This window comes from Trachypithecus francoisi, unplaced genomic scaffold, assembly GCF_009764315.1.
Source record: "Trachypithecus francoisi isolate TF-2019V2 unplaced genomic scaffold, Tfra_2.0 Lachesis_group21, whole genome shotgun sequence".
Classification (NCBI taxonomy): Eukaryota; Metazoa; Chordata; class Mammalia; order Primates; family Cercopithecidae; genus Trachypithecus; species Trachypithecus francoisi.
The window spans coordinates 25,928,736-25,949,649 of NW_022681467.1; the positions used below are offsets into that span (position 1 = coordinate 25,928,736).

The 20,914-nt window shown below is 49.0% G+C and overlaps 1 protein-coding gene across 1 annotated transcript in view; it reads left to right on the top strand.

Moving 5' to 3' along the window:
- ANGPT4 (angiopoietin 4) overlaps positions 1 to 9,008 on the top strand; it is a 40,306-nt gene extending 31,298 nt beyond the window's left edge. Inside the window, exons 6-9 of the mRNA XM_033185969.1 lie at positions 12 to 113; positions 1,529 to 1,695; positions 5,855 to 5,985; positions 7,135 to 9,008. Coding sequence (XP_033041860.1) covers positions 12 to 113; positions 1,529 to 1,695; positions 5,855 to 5,985; positions 7,135 to 7,295 — 561 coding nt within the window. The 3' untranslated portion in view covers positions 7,296 to 9,008. The remainder of the gene's footprint in view (positions 1 to 11; positions 114 to 1,528; positions 1,696 to 5,854; positions 5,986 to 7,134) is intronic.
- Positions 9,009 to 20,914: the final 11,906 nt, after the last annotated feature.

The window sequence follows — 20,914 nt, forward strand, 5'->3', positions numbered from 1 at the left end:
ACCCCCTCCAGGTGTTCTGTGACCTGCAGAGCAGTGGAGGCAGGTGGACCCTCATCCAGCGCCGTGAGAATGGCACCGTTAATTTCCAGCGTAACTGGAAGGATTATAAACAGGTAACCCTGCTGCCTTGGGGAGGGGCCATTCAGCCCTGAAACTTGGGGCAGGGGTTGGGCTGTTGGAAGGGGACTGCTTTGCCCTCATTCCTCCCCCAGAAAAAATCAACTCATCTAAACTTGACAGTGCGCATCTGCTTTATGGTACCCCATCACCTGAATTTGAATGTTCTTTTTGAAAACTTTGACATACGTTCTAAGAAAAAAAAGTTTAGCTTTATTTTTGTTTTAATTTTTTAAAAAAATAATACATATACATTGCTAATTTTTTAAAGAATACAAAGGAGGGGACAGAATAAAAATCCCCCTGTCACCCCTGACTGCATGACTTTAATGAAGTTTCTTGTCTTTTCATACACCTATGGTCATATTTGCAGTAGAGATTCATCAACGAGGAATTGCAGGGCCAAAGATCACATGTATTTTATCAGAAGAGAAACCCTATTGTTTTCCAATTTTTTAATTAGGTTTGAATAAAGGATTTTTTGTCAAGCTGACTTAAAATACTTAAAAACTCTGAAAGTTTTCAAAGCCAAAGAAATAGAAAAAGATTCCTACAAGGTGATACAGCAGTTCTGTTATTTGTGTCTGCTTGCTGTTCATTTAGGGAATACTTAAAAATAAATACCAAATTAAGTTATGAGTGTTTTGAACTAATTGGGTTTTAAACAGTAATTAAAATGGCAAGGAGGAATAGGGTGTCCAGGTGCAGAAGTACACAAAAGAGCACTGAATATTAACCATCAGGCTAATCCGCACTGCATCGTGACTAAATTGGGGAGCGGGCGTTGGATGTGCCCCTGTCCTTGGTGCTGAATTCTTGTTCTGTCCAAGGGCATTGGGACATGACATTCCCCACACTCTCAGTTTTACATTTCTGTGTGGCTGAAATCTTGCAGTGGCTGCGCTGTCACTAAACAAAGTTTGGTCTACTATTTATGTAGCTGATTGAAATGCCTATTTAATTTTTGTTGAGATTTAACATACATGTGGCTAAGCACACAAATAAAGTGTAAGTCTCAGTGAAACTTTACATATGTATTCAACCACGTGACCACCACTCAGAGTTAGATGTACAACACTCCCAGCACCCCAGAGGCCCACTTTGTGCCCCCTCCAAGTCAATACTCCACCAAAGGTAGTCACCAAAGATTAGTTTTCCTGTTCTTGAACTTCAGAGGAATGTGATTTCAGTAACTTTTAACAGACTTTTACACTTACAAAAGTCTTAGTCTTCCCTGTAGCAGGTGGAGGGCTCCCACTCCCAGGCCTGCCTACACTGTACTTATGAACTCGATCATTAAGCACAGTGGTTTTGTATAAGCAGCCCTGGAGCCTGGCCCAGCCCAGTTCCTCAGCCAGGGACATGGCCTCCTCCTCAGCATGAGTCTCACCCCACGCTCCCCTCCCTATAGGGCTTTGGAGACCCAGCCGGGGAGCACTGGCTGGGCAATGAGGTGGTGCACCAGCTCACCAGAAGGGCAGCCTACTCTCTGCGTGTGGAGCTGCAAGACTGGGAAGGCCACGAGGCCTATGCCCAGTATGAACATTTCCACCTGGGCAGCGAGAACCAGCTATACAGGTGGGCTCAGGGCCCAGACCGGTGTGGGGGCTGGGGTCTTCAGGCTAGTGGGGGGGCTGGGGTCCCCAGGCTAGTGTCTACAGAGTCTGCTCCAAGGGTCAGTCTCTGGGCGTCTCCTGTCCCTGCCATCTGTCCCCCATTTGGGTGCACGTCATGGGATCTGGAGGCGGCTGGTTAGCACTCAGCATGTCCTAGCCACTGGGTGGAGTGGAAAGAATGTCACCAGCGCTGCCATCTGAGGAGCAAGAAGGGGTCTTCCAAGGTCAGTCACCCCAAGTCAGCCTTTTTACAGAGACCCAGAAGCAAAAGGAGGTGACTTGCCCAGCCTGTCCTATGCCCGGGGTTGGGTGGAAGGGTCCCTGGGCCGGAAGTTGAAATTCCTGCGCTCATTGTGGCCTTGTTCCAGCTTGCTTTGGGAATTTGGACAAGGCAGTCTGGCTTCTCTGAGCTTCTGCTTCTTCAGTAGCAGGATGAGCTTAAACATGACAATATTGTAAGATGATCAAGGTTTCTCACCCCATCCTCAGCCTGGTTCTTACTATATTTAGGAAAAGGAATTAGCATTTATTGAGCACCTACTATGTTCCAGGCACCATTATTCCATTTAGTCTTCCCCACAACACTTTGAGGTAGGCATTATTGTACCTACTTTAGTAATATGGAAACTGAGACACCAAGTTTAAGTATCCTGCCCAAAGTTACAAGTTAAATGAGCTGGGATTTAAACTCAGATCTCCCCGCTGCAAAACTCATGATGTCTCCACAACATGACATTGCCTCTCAGAGAAATTTAAGTATCTTTTAGATAAGCCTGGGTCCTGGCTATCTCTGAACCAGGAAAAAATTGGAATTATACACTCACACTCACAGGGCTGCAAAAAACCTCACATGTCATCTGGTTCCTCATAGATTCCCTCCATAGTTGCAATCATCATCCAGCTGTGCTGGAATACCTCCACTGATAGCAAGGTCGCTTCCTCCCAAGGAATCTCTGAATGACTCTCTGTCCTCCTAAACTTTATGCCTGATTCCACTTCTGGGAACTTCTCAGTGATATGTCCCCACTCTTTCCTCCAGCTGAGTCGCATTTAAGCCACTGGCCACCAAAGCAAAGGCTTTTTTGAGGCAGGGTCTCACTCTGTTGCCCAGGCTGGAGTGCAGTGGTATGATCACAGCTCACTGCAGCCTTGACCTCCCAGACCTCCCAGGCTCCAATGACCTTCCCACCTCAGCCTCCCAAGTAGCTAGGATTACAGGCATGCACCACCATGCCCAGCTAATTTTTGTATTTTTTATAGAAACAGGGTTTCCCTGTTTTTATAGAAACAGGTTGCCCAGGTTCTGACATCCCTCCTTATGGGATCCATACCAACTTGATAATGCGAGGTCCAGAGCTGAATGAAAAATTCCTTGGATGTCCCCCTACTCCTCACACCTGACCAGTGAGTAGCTACAACACCATGCTGAGTTCCATTTAAGCCACTGGCTACCAAAGCAAAGGCTTAAGTCCTGACTCCATCCCAACTTCCCTGAGTGACCCTGAGCAAGTCCCTTCACCTTTTCATATGTAGAATGGGTGCCTTAGGCACACCTACCTCAAAAAGGGTGTGATGAGGCCTGAATGAGATACTGCACATGAAGCATTAACACAGTGCCTGGCATGTAGTAAACACTCAGCAAATAATATTACAATCACTGTCCCAAGGCAGCCCTTCATACCCTTGACTGGACTGCTTTCTAGGAGCACTGCTGTTCCCATCCCCAGACATAGTAAGTGCCTAAAAGGAAGCTGAGGGAGCCTCCCAAGTCTTTTCTACACAGAGAATAATTAAGTCTCATTTCCCTGGTGACAGACACAGTCTGTGACTGGAGATGTGGAGACGGAGCCAACCACATACCCAGGCCCCGTATTCCCTCTGAATTCCCACTGGGGAATTTCTCAGGCCCTGCCCTGGGGGTACAAAAGCTTCCTTGAGCTTCCTTGGCCACATCTGCCATCCACTTGCCTCCACCCAGCAAGACCTTCTTTTTTATTTTATTTTTTGTTTTATTTTTCTTTTCTTTTTCTTTTTTCTTTTTTCTTTTTTAGACAGGGTCTCACTCTATTGCCCAGGCTGGAGTGCAGTGGCATGATCACAGCTCACTGCAGCCTTGACCTCCCAGGCTCCAGTGACCTTCTCACCTAAGCCTCCCAAGTAGCTGGGATTACAGGCATGCACCACCATGCCCAGCTAATTTTTATATTTTTTATAGAAAGAGGGTTTCCCTATGTTGCCCAGGCTGATCTCGAACTCCTGGGGTCAAGCAATCAGCCTGCCTCAGCCTCCCAAAGTGCAGGGATTACAGGCATGAGCCACCCTACCCAGCCTCAGCAGGACCTTCTTAATTGCTCCCAAATTGGCTCCCTACTTCGGCTGCCAGTGCAGCCTCCCCCAACCCTGCTGTACAAACGCCCCACATTCTCTCCAACCAGGGCCAGCCATCCGCCAAGGGCCAAATAATAACAAGGACTGGATGTGTTGAGCAGTCAGCCCGTGGCACTGCTCTTCACACTTCACACACTGACATCACCAAATCACAATAACAAATGACGGCAGCACTGTTAATTTCACTATTGTTACCACTGGAACAGATGAAGAAATTGAGGCTCAGTGGGGTGAGCCAATCGTCCAAGGCCATGCAGCTATCAAGTGGCAGAGCTGGAATTTGAATCCAGGCTTTCTGCCCCCAGATCTCATGGTCTTCATCACCAGGCAGGCTTGGACATGCCCACCAAGGCCACAGAGCCTGGCAAAGAAATAGAAACCCTTACCCGGCTGGCCACAGATGTCAAAGCTGCAGAGCTGGGGTGCCCTGGAGCCCAGATCCATGGGGGCTAGTGTGGTCAGGGAAAGCTTCTTGGAAGAGGTGGGTGATTGTGAGGAGGTGTGATGGGGCTGGGGTTGCCAGATCATCATCAGCTGGGGAGCAAAGTGCACATAGACTACCAAGTCAGACCACACTAGGCTGGCATGTGGCTCTGACCCTCATTCATTCTGAGACTTGAGCAGGTTTCTTTGGCTCTTAGGATTTCTGTTTTCACATGTGTAAAATGGGAATAGGGTGTTGTGAGGATTAAATGAGAATGAGTTAACCTAGGCAAAGCACTTTGAACAATGCCTGACACATAGCAGATGCAAAAAAAAAAAAAAGAAAGAAAGAAAGAAAAAGAAATGTTGCCGGGCACAGTGGCTCACATCTGTAATCCCAGTGCTTTGGGAGGCTGAGGCAGGCAGATTACTTGAGCTCAGGTGTTCAAGACCAGCCTGGGCAACAAAGTGAGACCCTATCTTTTTTTTTTTTTTTTTTGAGACGGAGTCTCGCTCTGTCGCCCAGGCTGGAGTGCAGTGGCGGGATCTCAGCTCACTGCAAGCTCCGCCTCCCGGGTTCCCGCCATTCTCCTGCCTCAGCCTCCCGAGTAGCTGGGACTACAGGTGCCCGCCACCTCGCCCAGCTAGTTTTTTGTAATTTTTAGTAGAGACGGGGTTTCACCGTGTTAGCCAGGATGGTCTCGATCTCCTGACCTCGTGATCCGCCCGTCTCGGCCTCCCAAAGTGCTGGGATTACAGGCTTGAGCCACCGCGCCCGGCCGTGAGACCCTATCTTAACAAAAAATACAAACATTAGCTGGGCCTGGTGGCACATGCCCATAGTCCCACTTACTCAGGAGGCTGAGGTGGGAGGATTGCTTGAGCCCAAGAAGTCAAGGTGGTAAAGAGCCGTGATCGTGCCACTGCACTCCAGCCTGGGCAATAGAGCAAGATGCTGTCTCTAAAGAAAAAAAAAAAAAAAAAAAAAAAAAAAATATATATATATATATATATATTAGCCATTATTATCATTATTGTGACCATTATCACTTCCCTCCAAGACTCAGGTTCAGTGAGATGGGGGAGGCCTGGCATACAGTAAGTGCTGTGTCCCTGGGAGGCAACAGGCAGGGAAGGCAATCCAGGAAGGGAAACAGCCCAAGCCCTCCAGCCAGGCTGGGGCTCTCCCTCCAAGAACACCTGGAGGGGAAGCCCAGCCTGGGACAAAGCCACTGGGGGAGTTCTTCCTTGACACAGCCCCAACCTGACTCTGGGCCCTTCTGCCACCACCACCTCTGGGTGGCCTCCAGGCTTTCTGTGGTCGGGTACAGCGGCTCAGCAGGGCGCCAGAGCAGCCTGGTCCTGCAGAACACCAGCTTTAGCACCCTTGACTCAGACAACGACCACTGTCTCTGCAAGTGTGCCCAGGTGATGTCTGGAGGTAGGTGCAGGGTAGGGTGAAGCTCCACCCACCCACGGGCTTACCCAGATTGACACTCCCATTCCCTCCCCAGGTTCTTGTGCGCCCGGGTGCTGTCAGGAGGGTGGGTGCAGGTCCAGGCCTTGCCCACCCATAGGCTCACCTGGCTGTGCCCCTTCGGTGCCTTCCCCCACTGGGTCCTTGAGGTCCCCTCCAGGTCTCACCTTCTCCTAAAGCTGGCACCACCAGTTTTCCTCAGAGACAAGGCTAAAGGAACACTGAGTGTGAGGCCCTGCAGGGAGGCACCTATCAGTCCCAACCCCAGGCAAGCTGAACCAGAATCAGGAGACCAGAGAGAGGCAGAGGGGCAGCTCCCCACCAGCTCTGATTCAGGCAGTGTTCCTTGGTAGGCACAGAGGTCAGAGAATGGGAAGTGGAGTGAATGGGAGACAGAGACAAAGTAGGAAGAACAGAGACAGGGGGAGAGACCTTCTGAGACACAGAGGACAGATGGAGAGAGACACCAAGGCTGTCAGAGTCATGAGCAGCAGATGGAGAGCTACCCCGGGGCAGAGAAGTACAGAGGGAGACGGGGGAGAAAGACTCAGCCCAACAAGAGGCCAGGAGATGAACACAGCGTGTGAAAGTTGGGGGCCCAGAGGAAGGGAGGGCCAGAGACATGAAAGGCAGAGGAGGACAAAGACCATCAGACAAAGATGAACACAATGGGACACACAGAGGCAGACCCAAGCACAGAGACCATCAGAGAGAAAGAGATGAACCCGGAGAGTGAGAGACTCAGACAGAGTGACAGAGACCACTAGGAAGCAGTGGGGAGAGTGATTTGGGGAGGCTGGGGAGCTGGAAAGGCAGAAGGTCAGTGAGGGAGGAAGACAGGGACACCAAGGGCTCAGGGAGAAGGCCGGGAGGAGCGAAGGGGCTCGAGGAGTGGCCAGAGCCCCTTGCTGCCCTCTAGAGGCCCGGGCTGAGCAGAGGGTCTGTTGTCCACCCCACCCCCACTCCCACCCAGCCCCATCCCCAGCCAGCTGGCTTCCCAGAGGAGGTAACAGCCCCGATCAGTCTTTGTTCTCTTTGGGACACAGGAGCTGCCCTCTTGCCATTGGCTGGGCTCCCACCTCCACCAAGCACCTTTCCTCCCTCTTCCACCAGGGTGGTGGTTTGATGCCTGTGGCCTGTCAAACCTCAATGGTGTCTACTACCACGCTCCCGACAACAAGTACAAGATGGACGGCATCCGCTGGCACTACTTCAAGGGTCCCAGCTACTCGCTGCGTGCCTCTCGCATGATGATACGGCCTTTGGACATCTAACAAGCAGCTGTGCCAGAGGCTGGACCACACAGGAGAAGCTCGGACTTGGCACTCCTGGACAACCCAGACCCAGATGCAAGACACTGTGCCACCACCTTCCTTGACATCCTGGGCTTCCTGAGCCAGCCCTCCTTGCCCCAGAAGTCCAGAAGGGTCATCTGCCCCCCTACTCCCCTCTGTCTGTTACATGGAGGGTGTTCAGGGCCCATCCCTCTGATGTAGTCCTCACCCTTCTCTCCCCCTTCAGGGGCTCCCTGCCTGAGGGTCCTTGAATGGGCTGAGAACAGACCAAACTTGACTCTTCAAAGGAATACATGATCAATGGTGGGGTTGCAGGCAGGTGGAAAGGTATTTGCACACTGGAAGCTGCCCAGATGGCCCAGGTTCTATCCCTTGGGTTGGCGAGAAGGCCATCTCCCATTCCAAGCTCCTGTTCCAAGCTTTCCTAGTCTTGAGATGTCCTTGAACTTTCTTTTCAAGTCTGAAGGGGCTGCATCCACTCCTTAATGGGTGGGTTAATCATTATTTCCCCTTCATACTTCACCACTTCCAGGCTCCAATGACCCTAGAGCTCAGGGTCTTTAGACTTCACCACTTCTAGGCTTTACCACTTCACCACTTCTAGGCTCCAATGTTTGGAGCTCAGGGTCTTTAGGAGACATAAAAGGACATTCTCCTTCACTTCCAGCATGTCCTAGAGGATGTGTCACAGGGAATAACTGTGGCTTGTCTCTAAAAGTACCTATGAGCAATGAGAAAAGGAAACAGCAGGTTAAGTCAAAGTGAACAGGCACTCTTCACTGCAGGACAGATCAGAGCCTTTAATATGGCCAAGTGCCTTGTGACTACCCATGAAGGGGCTAGAGTGGGCAGCTTTCTCCAAATTTACTTATTTGAAAATGGGCTCAGTTTGTCCCAGAGCATCTCACAGGGCTGTAGATGCTCTTGGACAAAGCTAGTGCTCCCCTGGCGCAAAGAGGAGCCCCACAGCCCCATCCCCACCTCAGCTATACTCACCCTTTTTGGCTACAAGGGCCACAGTGACAGCCTCAAACAACCTCTAAAAACAACTAGAAATAACCTTTCAGTTGAAACAGATACCATCCCTGAAGAAGGGTCTAGAACTTAGTCCCTGCCTGTGTTATAGGCTCATGTCCTCCAAAGCTCCTTCAAGCCCCAGGAAGCTGATCTCTACCTGGGTGGTTTCCCTCAGGACTTCCTGTAACCTCAACTCCCCCAGGCTCAATTACAGGGACTGTTGGGCAGGACATCTGTCTCCAAGTCCAGATCCTCTCTGACTCCAAGCCGAAGCCCCTAGCCTCCCTCGCCTTCCCCATCCAGCAGTGATGCTGCCTCTGTGGTGGTAGGTGGGGAGCTGCAGGGAAGGAGATCAGGCCTCTGCCTGAGCTTGGGAGACCAGGGCCCACATAGCTTCTTTCAGAGGATGGAGTCAGAAAGGATCCACAGCCACTGTGTCACCTGCCCCCATCACTGTCATGCTCTCTGCCCTGTTGTCATCAGCCAACACCCAGGCCTAGCCAGGAGCCCACCTGCCCTACTGCCAGGATACACATCTGTCCTCAGAAGGTTTTCTCCTTGATGAGACTGGGCCAATGGGAATAGGATACCTTCATCCCCCGGCTTTGCCCCAGCCCTGAGTCCCACTCTGAGCCAATCCCTGAGTAAACCCAGCACAGACTGACTTTGATCTCATTCCTGGGAAACAGCACTTTTCCCCTTCAAGACCCAAAGGACATGGTTGCTGATGGTGGCATTTCAGGCAGGATGGGAAATCTTTAGGGGCAGGTTGCTGCCCAGAGAGCTCAAATTGCCTCAGGCAGCATTTGCCCAGCAGACCTTTATTTAGCCTCTACTGTGTGCAGTGTGGTGTGGTGGGCAGGGCTTTGGAGTCGGACAAACCTTCTCCAGCTCTGACACTTTGGTCCAGTGGCTCAGTCTCTCAAGGCACCAGTTACCTTCTCAATTGTCAAAGCCTCAGTTGTCCCATCTGTGAAATGGAGATGATAATATTCCTTCCTGGCTGGGCTGTGGCAAGGAGGAAATGAGACCATGTATGTCATCGTCTTAGTAGAGCCTGGCATGAAGCAGGTGCCTAATAATGTTTGTCCCCAAAGAGGTGAATGGGGTGAGGAAGGCATTCCCCAGCACCTGCCGCTCCTTCTCCTGCACTCAGGTGAGGAAAAGGTGTTTTATTTTTGTATCCACATCATTTATTTTTCTACTGTAGTTTCTAGGCTGACTGCAAGCTAGAGAGGAGACAGGGCAAAGCTGTGAGGCCCAGGGACAGAACTCCTCTGGGTGGGATGAAGGCCCAAGTCCCTCTCTGTACTCCCATTTTATAAGGGGGCAGGAAGCTGATTTGAGTTGCCCTCAGACACCTGTTCTTTATGTCATTTTATTTTATTTTTTTGAGACAGAGTCTCACTCTGTTGCCCAGGCTGGAGTGCAGCAGTGGCATGATCTCGGATCACTGCAATCTCTGCCTCCCGGTTCAAGTGATTCTCCTACCTCAGTCTCCTGAGTAACTGGAATTACAGACACCTACCACCACACCTGGCAAACTTTTGTATTTTCAGTAGAGACGGGGTTTCATCACGTTGGCCAAGCTGGTCTCAAAGTCCTGGCCTCATGTGATCCACCTGCCTTGGCCTCCCAAAGTGCTGGGATTACAGGCGTGAGCCACCATACCCAGCCTCAGACACCCATTCTTAAATATTCATCCTTCTTTCTTATCTTCCTTCCTCCTCCATGCCAGGACTCAGGTACAAGGGATAGAAATTCTAGCCCTAAGAAATAAATTGACTCACAATTTACTGTCTAAGGGTAAAGGCAAGTGAGGTTAGATCCAGAGGCTCAAATGATGTCAGCTCCAACTCTCAGCCCCTCCATCTGCCCCTCCATCTGCCCCATTGACTTCATTCTCAGCCAGGATCTTTCCTCACAAGAAGGCTCTGGCAGCCCCGGGCTCGTGTCCTCCCAGTTCAGCATCCCTGACTCAGGGAGCTCCCCTGTCTCCATGGTTCCAGTAAAGGAATGATTTTCTGCAGCCAGGACTGGTCCTGTGTCCATCCTTGTGCTTATCACTCTTACTCTGCTTGATCAGACCTTGGTCACATGATCACGCCTGGCACCAGCAGTGGGGTCAGTGCCACCCAAGTCATGACTTCAGGAAGCAGGGATGCTGGGCAGGCAGGAGCAGGTGTTCACCTTCCCTCCTTCCCTGTCCCTGGCTCCCATCTCTCTTCTCTCCACCTCTGTGCCCTCTCTCAGCCTCTCCGTCCCCAGGTCCTGACCCCAGGCTCCAGTTCATCCCAGATTGCCTCAGACTATCAAGGACACAGCTGTGTCCTGCCCAGGAATATTAGGTCCTGTTGTCAGTCCTGGCTCTGCCATTGGATCACAGCCCCTGACCCTCTCTGAACCTCAGTTTCCCATGGACAGAACACCTAGCAACCTCTGGAAGCCCTTCTGACAGTGATGCTGACTCACAATGGCTGCAGACAAGACCAGCCTGAGGATCCTGGGCAGCACAAGGCACTGTAGAGGGCATGGCTGCTGTGGTCTCAAGCCTAGACTGGGTCTCCTGGGGGCCACAGCTCATAGAGACCAGCCTCTAGGATACCTGCATCTGCGGGTTCCTATGCAAAACCCTTGTCACCTCTCCCTGCACCAGGTTAGTTTTCTTACCATTTCAGTGATGAAGAAATTAGGCACTGGGCACAGTGGCTCCTAGCCTGTAATTCTAGCACTTTGGGAGGCCAAAGTGGGTGGATTGCCTGAACTCAGAAGTTCGAGACCACCCTGGGCAACATGGTGAAACCCCGTCTCTACTAAAAATACAAAAACTAGCTGGGCATGGTGACACATGCCTGTAGCCTCACCTCCTCAGGAGGCTGAGGTGGGAGAATTGCTTGAACTGGGAGGCAGAGGTTGCACTGAGCTGAGATCTCGTCCCTGCACTCCAGCCTGGGTGATGGAACCAGACTGTCTCAAAAAAAAAAGAAAAGAAAAGAAAAAGAAAGAAAGAAAGAAAAGAAAAAAGAAATTAGGGCTCAGAGAGGGAAAGGGTCTCATCCAAGGCAGCACAGCCATGCACCACCTCCAGCACATTTGCATTTGTAAGCTGCCTTCCTCTCCCAGAACACTTTGGACATCTGGGCATCTACCACCAAACTCCTATACCAAGGGCAGCTTCTGGTATAGGAACTTCCTGGAAAGGCCTCCAAGACCACTCAGTCTCTCCCACTGGCACCTTATGGATCCTGAGGGAGCCAGATCGGCAGAACACATCATTTCTGAGATCCCTGCATGTTCCCAGCAAAGGCAGTTTCCACACTGGGGAAAGAGTTCCCTGAGTACACCCCAGAGACAACCACGACGGGCAAGGTAGAAAGCGGCCATGTGCCGAGGGTGAGGGATGATCCTCATCAGGATGGTTTGCCTCAGTGGCTGGGGAATTTGACCCTTTTTTCTGAGTTTTCCTTCCCCTCAGTCTGTGTGGTCCTTCACCTCTCCCATTTAAAGATGCTTCAGAAAGCTGACAGAGTCACCTTGGCAACACCAGAATCAATATCCTTAAATGAGAGGATGAGGTGAAGTGACTTGCCATGATTTGTTCATTCTACTTCCCCTCCTTAATAAAGCAGCTCACAAACCTGTAATAATTAATCCAACATGGCACAGGTATAAGGATTAGCAAATGATGACCACAAACAATCCATGCAATATATGTGTATTATTTTTTATCGATCTCAGTTAACCTTGAGAAAGAAAATAATTAACCAGACTTGCTTTCTGATGTGACACAAAGGATAAGCCCACACCAGCCCACAGGCTATAAAAACAACTGACAGATATCATAATGCACAACCACTCAATATCCGTGTGACCTTAAATAAGTTGTACAACCTCCCTGTGCCTCAGGTTCCCCTCTGTAGCAAGCTGGTAATACTGCTGCTTCATGGGGTCATTGAAGGATTGATCAATGAATTTTTCTTTGCTGTGGCATGGGCATATTTGGCATCTGGTGAAGCCATGGACCCCTCCTCAGAATGGTGTCTTCATATGCTTAAAATAAAATTAAATGTATTGGATTATGAAGGAAACAAATTATATTAAAAACACAATCATTGGTCGGGCACGGTGGCTCATGCCTATAATCCCAGCACTTTCAGAGGCCAAGGCATGCAGATCACAAGGTCAGGAGATCAAGACCATCCTGGCTAACACGGTGAAACCCCATCTCTACTAAAAATACAAAAAAACGTTTAGCCAGGCATGGTGGCGGGCACTTGTAGCCCCAGCTACTCGGGAGGCTGAGGTAGGAGAATGGCGTGAACCCAGGAGGCAGAGCTTGCAGTGAGCCAAGATTGTGCCACTGCACTCCAGCCTGTAAAAATACAGTCCTCTGTAGGCACATGTGTTATGCCAAGTTCCTGTGAGGGCCCAAAGGACACATCTGTTGTACCGAATAAGTTCCAGAGTTGGACCTCAGCACACACGTGTACATCTGGGCACCTGTGCACAGAGCTTGTATGCACAGAGCAGGAACACATGCATGCTACAAAAGGCTCAAGAGCCAAACTCCAAACTGGCTGCCCTTGTTGATGATTTCCAGCTGATGGAAGATGGAAAGACGAAGGTAGATGTGTTTTGGAGATAAAAGGCCTTGCTTCTCTGTTTACTATCTATGTGACCTGGAGCGAATTGGTTGACCTCTCTAAGACTCAGTTTTCTGGAATATAATATGGTTCTCTTCTCTCAGAGAAAGGGTGGAGTTCAGTGAGGTAACATAAATGTAAGCATTGCATCATTCAGAAAGCTCTGGGCTGCAAGTAACAGAACACCAACTCCACTGGTTTAAATGAAAAAGAAATTGATCATCTAGAGGTAGGCTTCAGGGATGACAGGAATCAGGACCTCAATGATGTCAATAAAGCTCCAGGCTGCTTCTGACCCTCCACTCAACCACTCACTCTTCCACCTCCCTGTCAGATTGGTCCCAAATGTGGTTCTCCTGGTAGTCCATATGGGAGTAGTGTCCATGCTGTGTAGTGTCTTTTCCCCATCAGCAGAAGAGAGAACCTTTGTTTTTCTTTTCTTTTCTTTTCTTTTCTTTTTTTTTTTTTTGACAGAGTCTTGCTCTGTCTTCTAGGCTGGAGTACAGTGGTGCGATCTCAGCTCACTACAACCTCTGCCTCCGGTGTTCAAGCAATTCTTGTGCCTCAGTCTCCCAAGTAGCTGGGATTATGGGTGCCTGTCACCACATCTGGCTGATTTTTGTATTTTTAATACAGACTAGGTTTCATCATGTTGACCAGGCTGGTCTCAAACACCTGACCTCAGGTGATCCACCCACCCCGGCCTCCCAAAGTGCTGAGATTACAAGCGTGAGCCACCACATGCAGCCAGCAGAAGAGGTAACAGTATTTTCTGTCAAACTGGAAGAAAGGGACTCTGCCAGTCAGGTAAGGGAGGGCAATTGATAATTGGAATGGCACACCTTGGAACCCAACACAGAGCCCTTCCCTCCTGGGCCTCAGTTCCCCCATCTGGATAACAGGGGCTGGACACCCTCCAGTGACCCTTAGGTATAGCCTTTGGGAATCTTCAAATCCTCACCATCCGAGCCCAGGTCTCAGTGATCCACATGTGCCACCTCTCCCAGGATTCCACTGCAGATCTCTCACCTTCATTACTTCTTCCTGAGACCAGCTCAAGACCAAATAATGGGATAGGAAAACTTCCAGGAGTAGAAAAGAATCTAAAAATGCCTGCCCATTTTGAGCAGGAATGAGCTTGTTGCTCCAACTTAATATACGGAGAGCTTTACAAGGAGGAAGGGATCCTCTCAGACCCACTAATGTTGACGGAAATTGAGAAAGAGGAAAGCAGCCCTGACATCCAGGGGCCGTCCTGGATAGTCATCAGCTAGGACTGGGTGTTGCTGCAAGTCAGCCCAGCACGCACAGGGAACAGCTCCAACGTTAATGACTGCCCAGAACAACAACATCAGATGAGGTCCTCAGTGATTGATGAATCAAGACAAAATGTGGAACACTCTGTAACCGTGTCTGAACAAAGACAAATCATGCACATTTCCAAGCCACAAAAATGACCAAACACCCCCCAGTCCCAGCTAATACAAGTGACTACTGCTTCTTTCCCAATGAAACCGTTAGCTTTGCCCGAGTCTGCCTTCTCTATAGAAAAAACTTGTTAAGATCCCAACTGCATAATTACCCCCACTTCCTGAAGTGATTGGATTGGATGCTTCCTGAAGCATCCAATCTGAAGAAAAATCCCACATCCTCAAACCCTATTCAAGTCACCTAACAAAAGGCCAATCCTATAATAAGCCTTTTCTAACACTCTTACCAAGACATTCCAGGGTTCCCCATGGTGTGCACTTTCTTGTCCAAATGATTAATAGACCCACTTGTTTAACTACAGGTGCCGTTCCTGGTGATCTTAGGCCCTTAGGAGGGCATTGACAGTAAATTACTTATTTGTGTGCATTCATAAAGTGAGCTATCAATTCCTTAGGCCTGTAGTTCCCAAACAACTAAAAAGACTGAAACAAAATTATCAATTAAATACTAATGCACTACAAAACTAATAATAATTATTATTATTTATTTGTAATTAAGTTATTAATAATCATGATTTTTTTTTTTTTTTTGAGACAGAGTCTCACTCTGTCACCCAGGCTGGAGTGCAGTGATCAGTCATAACTCACTGTAACCTCTGCCTTCCAGGCTCAAGAGATCCTCCCACCTCAGCCTCCCAAGTAGCTGGGACTAGAGACATGTGCCACCACGCCCAGCTAACTTTTGCACTTTTTGTAGAGACAGGGTTTTTGCCAAGTTGCCCAGGCTGGTCTCAAACTCCTGGGCTCAAGTAGTCCACTGGCTTTGGCCTCCCAAAGGGCTGGGATTACAGGCATCAGCCACCACACCTGGCCAACAATGATTATTGTTACTGTTTATTCACCCAAACACTGCTGTATGTACTGTCCCTGCCTCTCTGATTCAATTCTCACAACCTCCCTGAGAAATAAATTCTGCATCCATTTAAAATTAGGCTTGACTGCATGTAATAGAAAACCCAAATAATATAGATCTACAAAATAAAGGGGTTTGTTTATCTGTTAGCTTTTGCGACATAAAAAATACCCCAAAACTTAGTAGCTTAACTAGTTTAAGTGCACCACCCTTCAGGAGGTAGAACACAACTCCCACTCCTTAAGCATGGGCTGCATGGAGTGACTGTCTTCCAAAGAGTACGGCATGGAATGGAGGAAAGAAAGAGTGCCTTTACAGTGGAGAAACATGCCAGCAATCAAGGTCAACATCCACAGTGAGAAGTCGTATTGATACTAGGTCCCCCCATCTAAAGCGATGACATTGGCACTTCACCTCTGCGGTCTTCCTCCCTAAACACATCACCCCTGTCTAATCACAAGAAAATCACCAGAAAAATACAATTTGAGGAATGTGTTACAAAATACCTACCGGTTGTCCTCAGAACTATCAAGTTCATCAAAAACAAGGAAAGTCTTTGAAACCGTCACAACCAGGTGGAGCCTAAGGAGACACAACTAAATGTAATGTGGAATCCTGGATGGGATCCTGGAACAGAAAAGGGATATTAGGGAGAAACTGAGGAAATCTGAATGAAGTATGGACTTTTCAGTTAATAATAGCAGTATTGGCTCATTCGTTGTGACATATGTGCCATACCCTAATATAAGATTTTTTGGTTTTACTATGTATCATACCCTAATATAAGATTTTTTTGGTTTTGGTTTTTGAGTTTTTTCACAGACAGGGTCTTGCTGTGTCACCCAGGCTGGAGTACAGTGGCGCAATCAGAGCTCACTGAAGCCCCAAACTCCTGGGCTCAAGTAATCCTCCCACCTCAGCCTCCTGAGTAACCAGGACTACTGGTATGCCGTCACACCCAGCTAAATGTTTTATTTTTATTTTTGTAGAAACAGGGCCTCACTCTGTTGCCCAGGCTGGTCTCAAACTCCTGACCTTAAGTGATCCTCCTACCTCGGGCTCCCAAAGTGCTGGGATTACAGGCGTAAGCCACCTCGCCTGGCCTATAAGATGTTAATAATAGGAGAAACTGGGTGTAGGGTATGCAGGCACTCTCTGTACTATCCTTGCAATGATTCTTACATCTGAAACTGTCCTAAAATAAAAGTCTTAGTTTAAAAAAAAAAAAAAAAAAAATCTGGGAAGAGTCAGCCCAGGGCTGCTGCAGTCTCTATGGTATCATCAATGTTTCAGGTTCCTTCCAGCCTCATGTTGCTTCATCCTTATCATGTGTCTTCATCCGCAAGGTCACTTCTTGATTCAAGATTGCTGCTGGGGCTCCTGCCATAATGCCTGAGTTCCATGTAGGGAGAAGGAGAAAGAAGAGCAAATGGGCTTTCCTCCCAGATGTATTGGCCCCCTCTAGGGGTAGTCCTCAGAAGCCTCTCGCTGAATAACTTCCACTCACTGGCCACCAGTAGCTGTAAGAGAGGCTGGGAATAAAGTCGTATTTATCTGGATATATCACCATCAGGAATAAAATCAGGATTCGGTCAACAAAAAACAGGGAAAGAAGGGAACTGCATAGGCAACAGCAGTCTATCAGGTGGTATTACATTTTCATTTTAAAGATGAGCAAAACTGAGGTTTAGAGAGGTCGAGTGATTTGTCCATAGTCTGAGGACTGGGCAGAGAGGAAGACGCATTTGAAGTCTGAAATTATGAGTCTTAAGCCTGCAGCCCTAAACATTAAGCTATGCTGCCATATCATCAATGTAACAATATTAATTAATTAATGATATGGTTGATGTTGCTTTGCTAAACCTGAATTGCCACCAGCAGTGTGAATGTGGGACACTCAATTGCGATGCCATTTCGTTTGGGTTTGTCATGCACTTCCACCCAACTCTGCATGCTGATGATGGCTTTGTTCTCCCACCATTTGGCACCATTTCACCCATGGTGAAATTTCTCCCCACCCTGTACTTCTGCATCACTGGCCTTCACTTAGCAGGAATTCATCTTTGCGTATCAAAGCCACCTCTGCCATTTTCTCCTCTGGTTACAATGGTAAAGTGTAGTGGGCAAGATCACAGGCTCGCTATTGACATTGCTGCAAGTTACTTAACCTCTCGGTGCCTGGACTGTCTGATCTGTGAAATGGGGATGCTGGTGGTATTTATCTTATAGGGTTGTTGTGAGGGTTAAATAAAATTTTTAAAAATAGATTAAAAATGCTAAGCGTAGTGCCTGGGCCATGGTGAATTCTTGACAAATGCTATTCTTTGCTGCCAGTGTGATCCCAAGTCCAAAGGCAAGCTCAGGTAGGACTTACCTGTGGCTCTGCAGATGATTCATGATATGCTTGAGTTACATTTTTAGGATTATCATCAAAATGAAAGCAAACAGTTTAAGAATTCCTTTGGAGAACTCATTAGCCACTACCCCCAATTCACCCTCCTTACATTTAAAGCAAAAAGCACCAGTTTTTCAGACCTGGCCCAGACCCTAGTTCTGCCATGAACTTGTGGTGTGACCCTGCACAAGCCTCTGTCCCTCTCTGGGCTCAGCTTACTCAGCCCCCTCCTGGGCCATTGATGCTGTTGCCAGGGCCAAACGTGACAATTGGTTGGGAAAGAAATTTGTGATCTGCCAAGTGCCTGGGGACCCTGTTCATCTGCGGTAAACAGGTCCTGGTGATAGTTAGAAACAAGCTTCCTAACCCAGGAAATTTTTCCCTCCAAGGGCTGGGATTTGCAGGGCCCAGCTCTCCTGGATCTGTCCTAAACCTGTTGTGTGGCTTTAAGTAAAGCCCTTCCTCTCTCTGATCCTTAGTGTCCCCATCTGCTTACTGAGGTGCCCCCTGGTTCCATCCCAGACAGAGAAGTTAAGTGATTTGCCCAAGGTCACACAGCAGTACATCATGAAGAACCAGACTCTGGGTCCAGTGCTCTTTCTGCCCAGAACTACTGCACAGCTGCCTGCACATAGTAGAGGGCCACTGCTCCATTGCACAATCTGCCCTTAACCCCCAACAATGCTGTCTCCCTAGCCACCACATTGGCCAAGGTGAACTGCGTGGCAAACACCAAAAAACTGACTAACCAAGGAGCCCAGCAGTGGATTTATGGAAAGGCACTCCCAGGATGAGGGAAGAGCAAACCCCCAACACGAGTACTCTTGCGGGAAGAACAGGAAAAGGCATCTCTGGGGATCTCAGGGGCAGGGCCTGTGGCTTTCCTCTCTAGGGTACTGGCCAGGAATGATGCATTTCCAGCCACTCTCTGTCTGTGTGCCCCATTCAAGTTTCAAATTTCCAATAGAGACTCTTGACTGCCCAGCCTGCAGTCAGGTATCTGTTAACACCGGTGAATCAGCTATGGCCAGAGGACTGCGTGTACAATTTATGGCCAGTGGGAACATCACAGTGATAACTACCCCAGTTTGTGTCCATGACACTCATTCCCACCTCCAGGCATGTGCACAAGCCACTGCCATCCTCTAGAGGGAAACAGGAGGTAGTTCTCAGAACTGGGAACAGAAATAAATGCATATTTTCATTTTCATAAACCTGCCCATGGATTTACCACTTATAAGCACTGTGATACTCAGAGCCTGGCTTTAGGTGGTTGCACAGGCAGGGGGTTGGAGGCAAATGAACTAATTTTGCTTTCTCAGAAATGCATGCAAGCCTGGCTCAGCCTACAAATGTTTGTCTCTAAGAAAACCAAACGTCCTCACCCTGGGAGGCTCGGCCCTGTTGCCCCTTCCAGCAGGTACAACCACTAGAAACGTGACTATGATGATGATAACACACCTAACTAACATTTTTTGAGTCACTCTACTAGGTGTCTGACCTGCATCTCTTCTGTAATAGAAGGTATTATTAATAGCCCCATTTTATGGGTGAGAAAACTGGGGCTCAGAGAGCTTGAGTAACATATTCAAGGTCACACAGCTAGTGAGAAGCAGAGCCAGAATCTGAATCCTAAAATAGTTAGAACTGCAAGGGCCCCCCAAACACATCTGGAACACAAGACTATTTAGCAGATGGGGAAGCTGAGGCCCATGCAGAGGAGGAGGTTGGATACATGCATTTACAGTGCTCCTGCCAAGAGTTTCATCTTCATTGGCTCATTGACCATCAGAGGAAAGCATCCCTATTCCCATCTTATACATGCAGCTCAGCAAAGGGGAGTCCCTCAACCAGGGTCACATAGCTGGTGAGTGACAGAGCTGGGGTTTCAGGCCTAAGGTTGTGATTGTTCCTCTCTTCCCTGGGGTCTCAGATTCAGGCCTGGCTCCTGCACCCTTGGCCTGTGCTCTGCTGTGGGGGTGAGGGCCTGGACCAGTGGGGAGCCTGCCTGAACTCGCTGCTTGGGGAGCTGAGGGTAGATAGTGGGTGGCCAGGGGCTGGCTCTCTGGGAGTCCTGATGAGCAGGCATTGGCGGAGGGACAGATACAGCAGCCTCCTAAGAGAGGAGAGGCTGGGACTCGTGGAAGCTCCAGAGCTGGGGCAGTTTCTGCCTGATGTCACCTCCCCGCAGGAACCAGGCTTCAAGTCCTGTGTGCTATTTGAGCCTCAGTTTCCCCATATGTACATGAGGGGGGTGGGCTTAGTGGTTGCTAAGCACTCTTTTAGCTCTCACATTGTAGGATTCTGGTATGCCCATATTAATCATCTATTGCTACATAACAAATAATCACAAACTTAGTGACTTAACACCCATTTATTTTCTTACAGTTTCTGCAGGTCAGAAGTCCTGGCATGAAATGACTGGCTTCTTTGCTTAGGGTCTCACCAGGCTGAAATCACCGTGTCAGCTGGGCTGTGATCCTTTGTGCAGCTCAGGGTCCACTCTAAGTTCCTTTGGTTGTCAGCACAGTTCAGCTTCTTGTGGTTGCCAGTCTGAGGTGCATGTTTCCTTGCCAGCTGGGAGCTGGGGGACCACTCTCAGTTCCTAGAGGTCACCTCGGGTCCCAGCCTTCCTTCATGTCCCTACTTTCCCCACATCCCACATCTAATACATCCCCTGTTGGTTCCACATTTGGGGTAAATCCAGAAAGATCCAGAATCCCACACCCCTCAGCCCCCACTGCCTCTACCCCAGTCCAACTCCTTCACCTCCTGCCAGGACTATTACAGTAGCCTATTCCCCGCAACCCTGCAGCCCATTCTCCACTTGGTAGCTGGAGATGGGGGAAGGTGTTAAAATGCAAGTCTGATCCTGTCCCACCTCTGCTTACCCCTCCCATGGGTTCTCAGAGGAAAAATCAATGTCCTAGGCCAGGTGCAGTGGCTCACACCTGTAATCCCAACACTTCAGGAGGCTGAGGTGGGCGGATCACCTGAGGTCAGGCATTTGAGACCAGCCTGGCCAACATGGCAAAACCCCGTCTCTACAAAAATACAAAATGGGTGTGGGGGCACATGCCTGTAGTCCCAGCTACTTGGGAGGCTGAGGCAGGGGAATTACTTGAATCCAGGAGGCGGAGGTTGCAGTGAGCCGAGATTGTGCCACTGCACTCCAGCCTGGGTGACAGAGTGAGACTCCA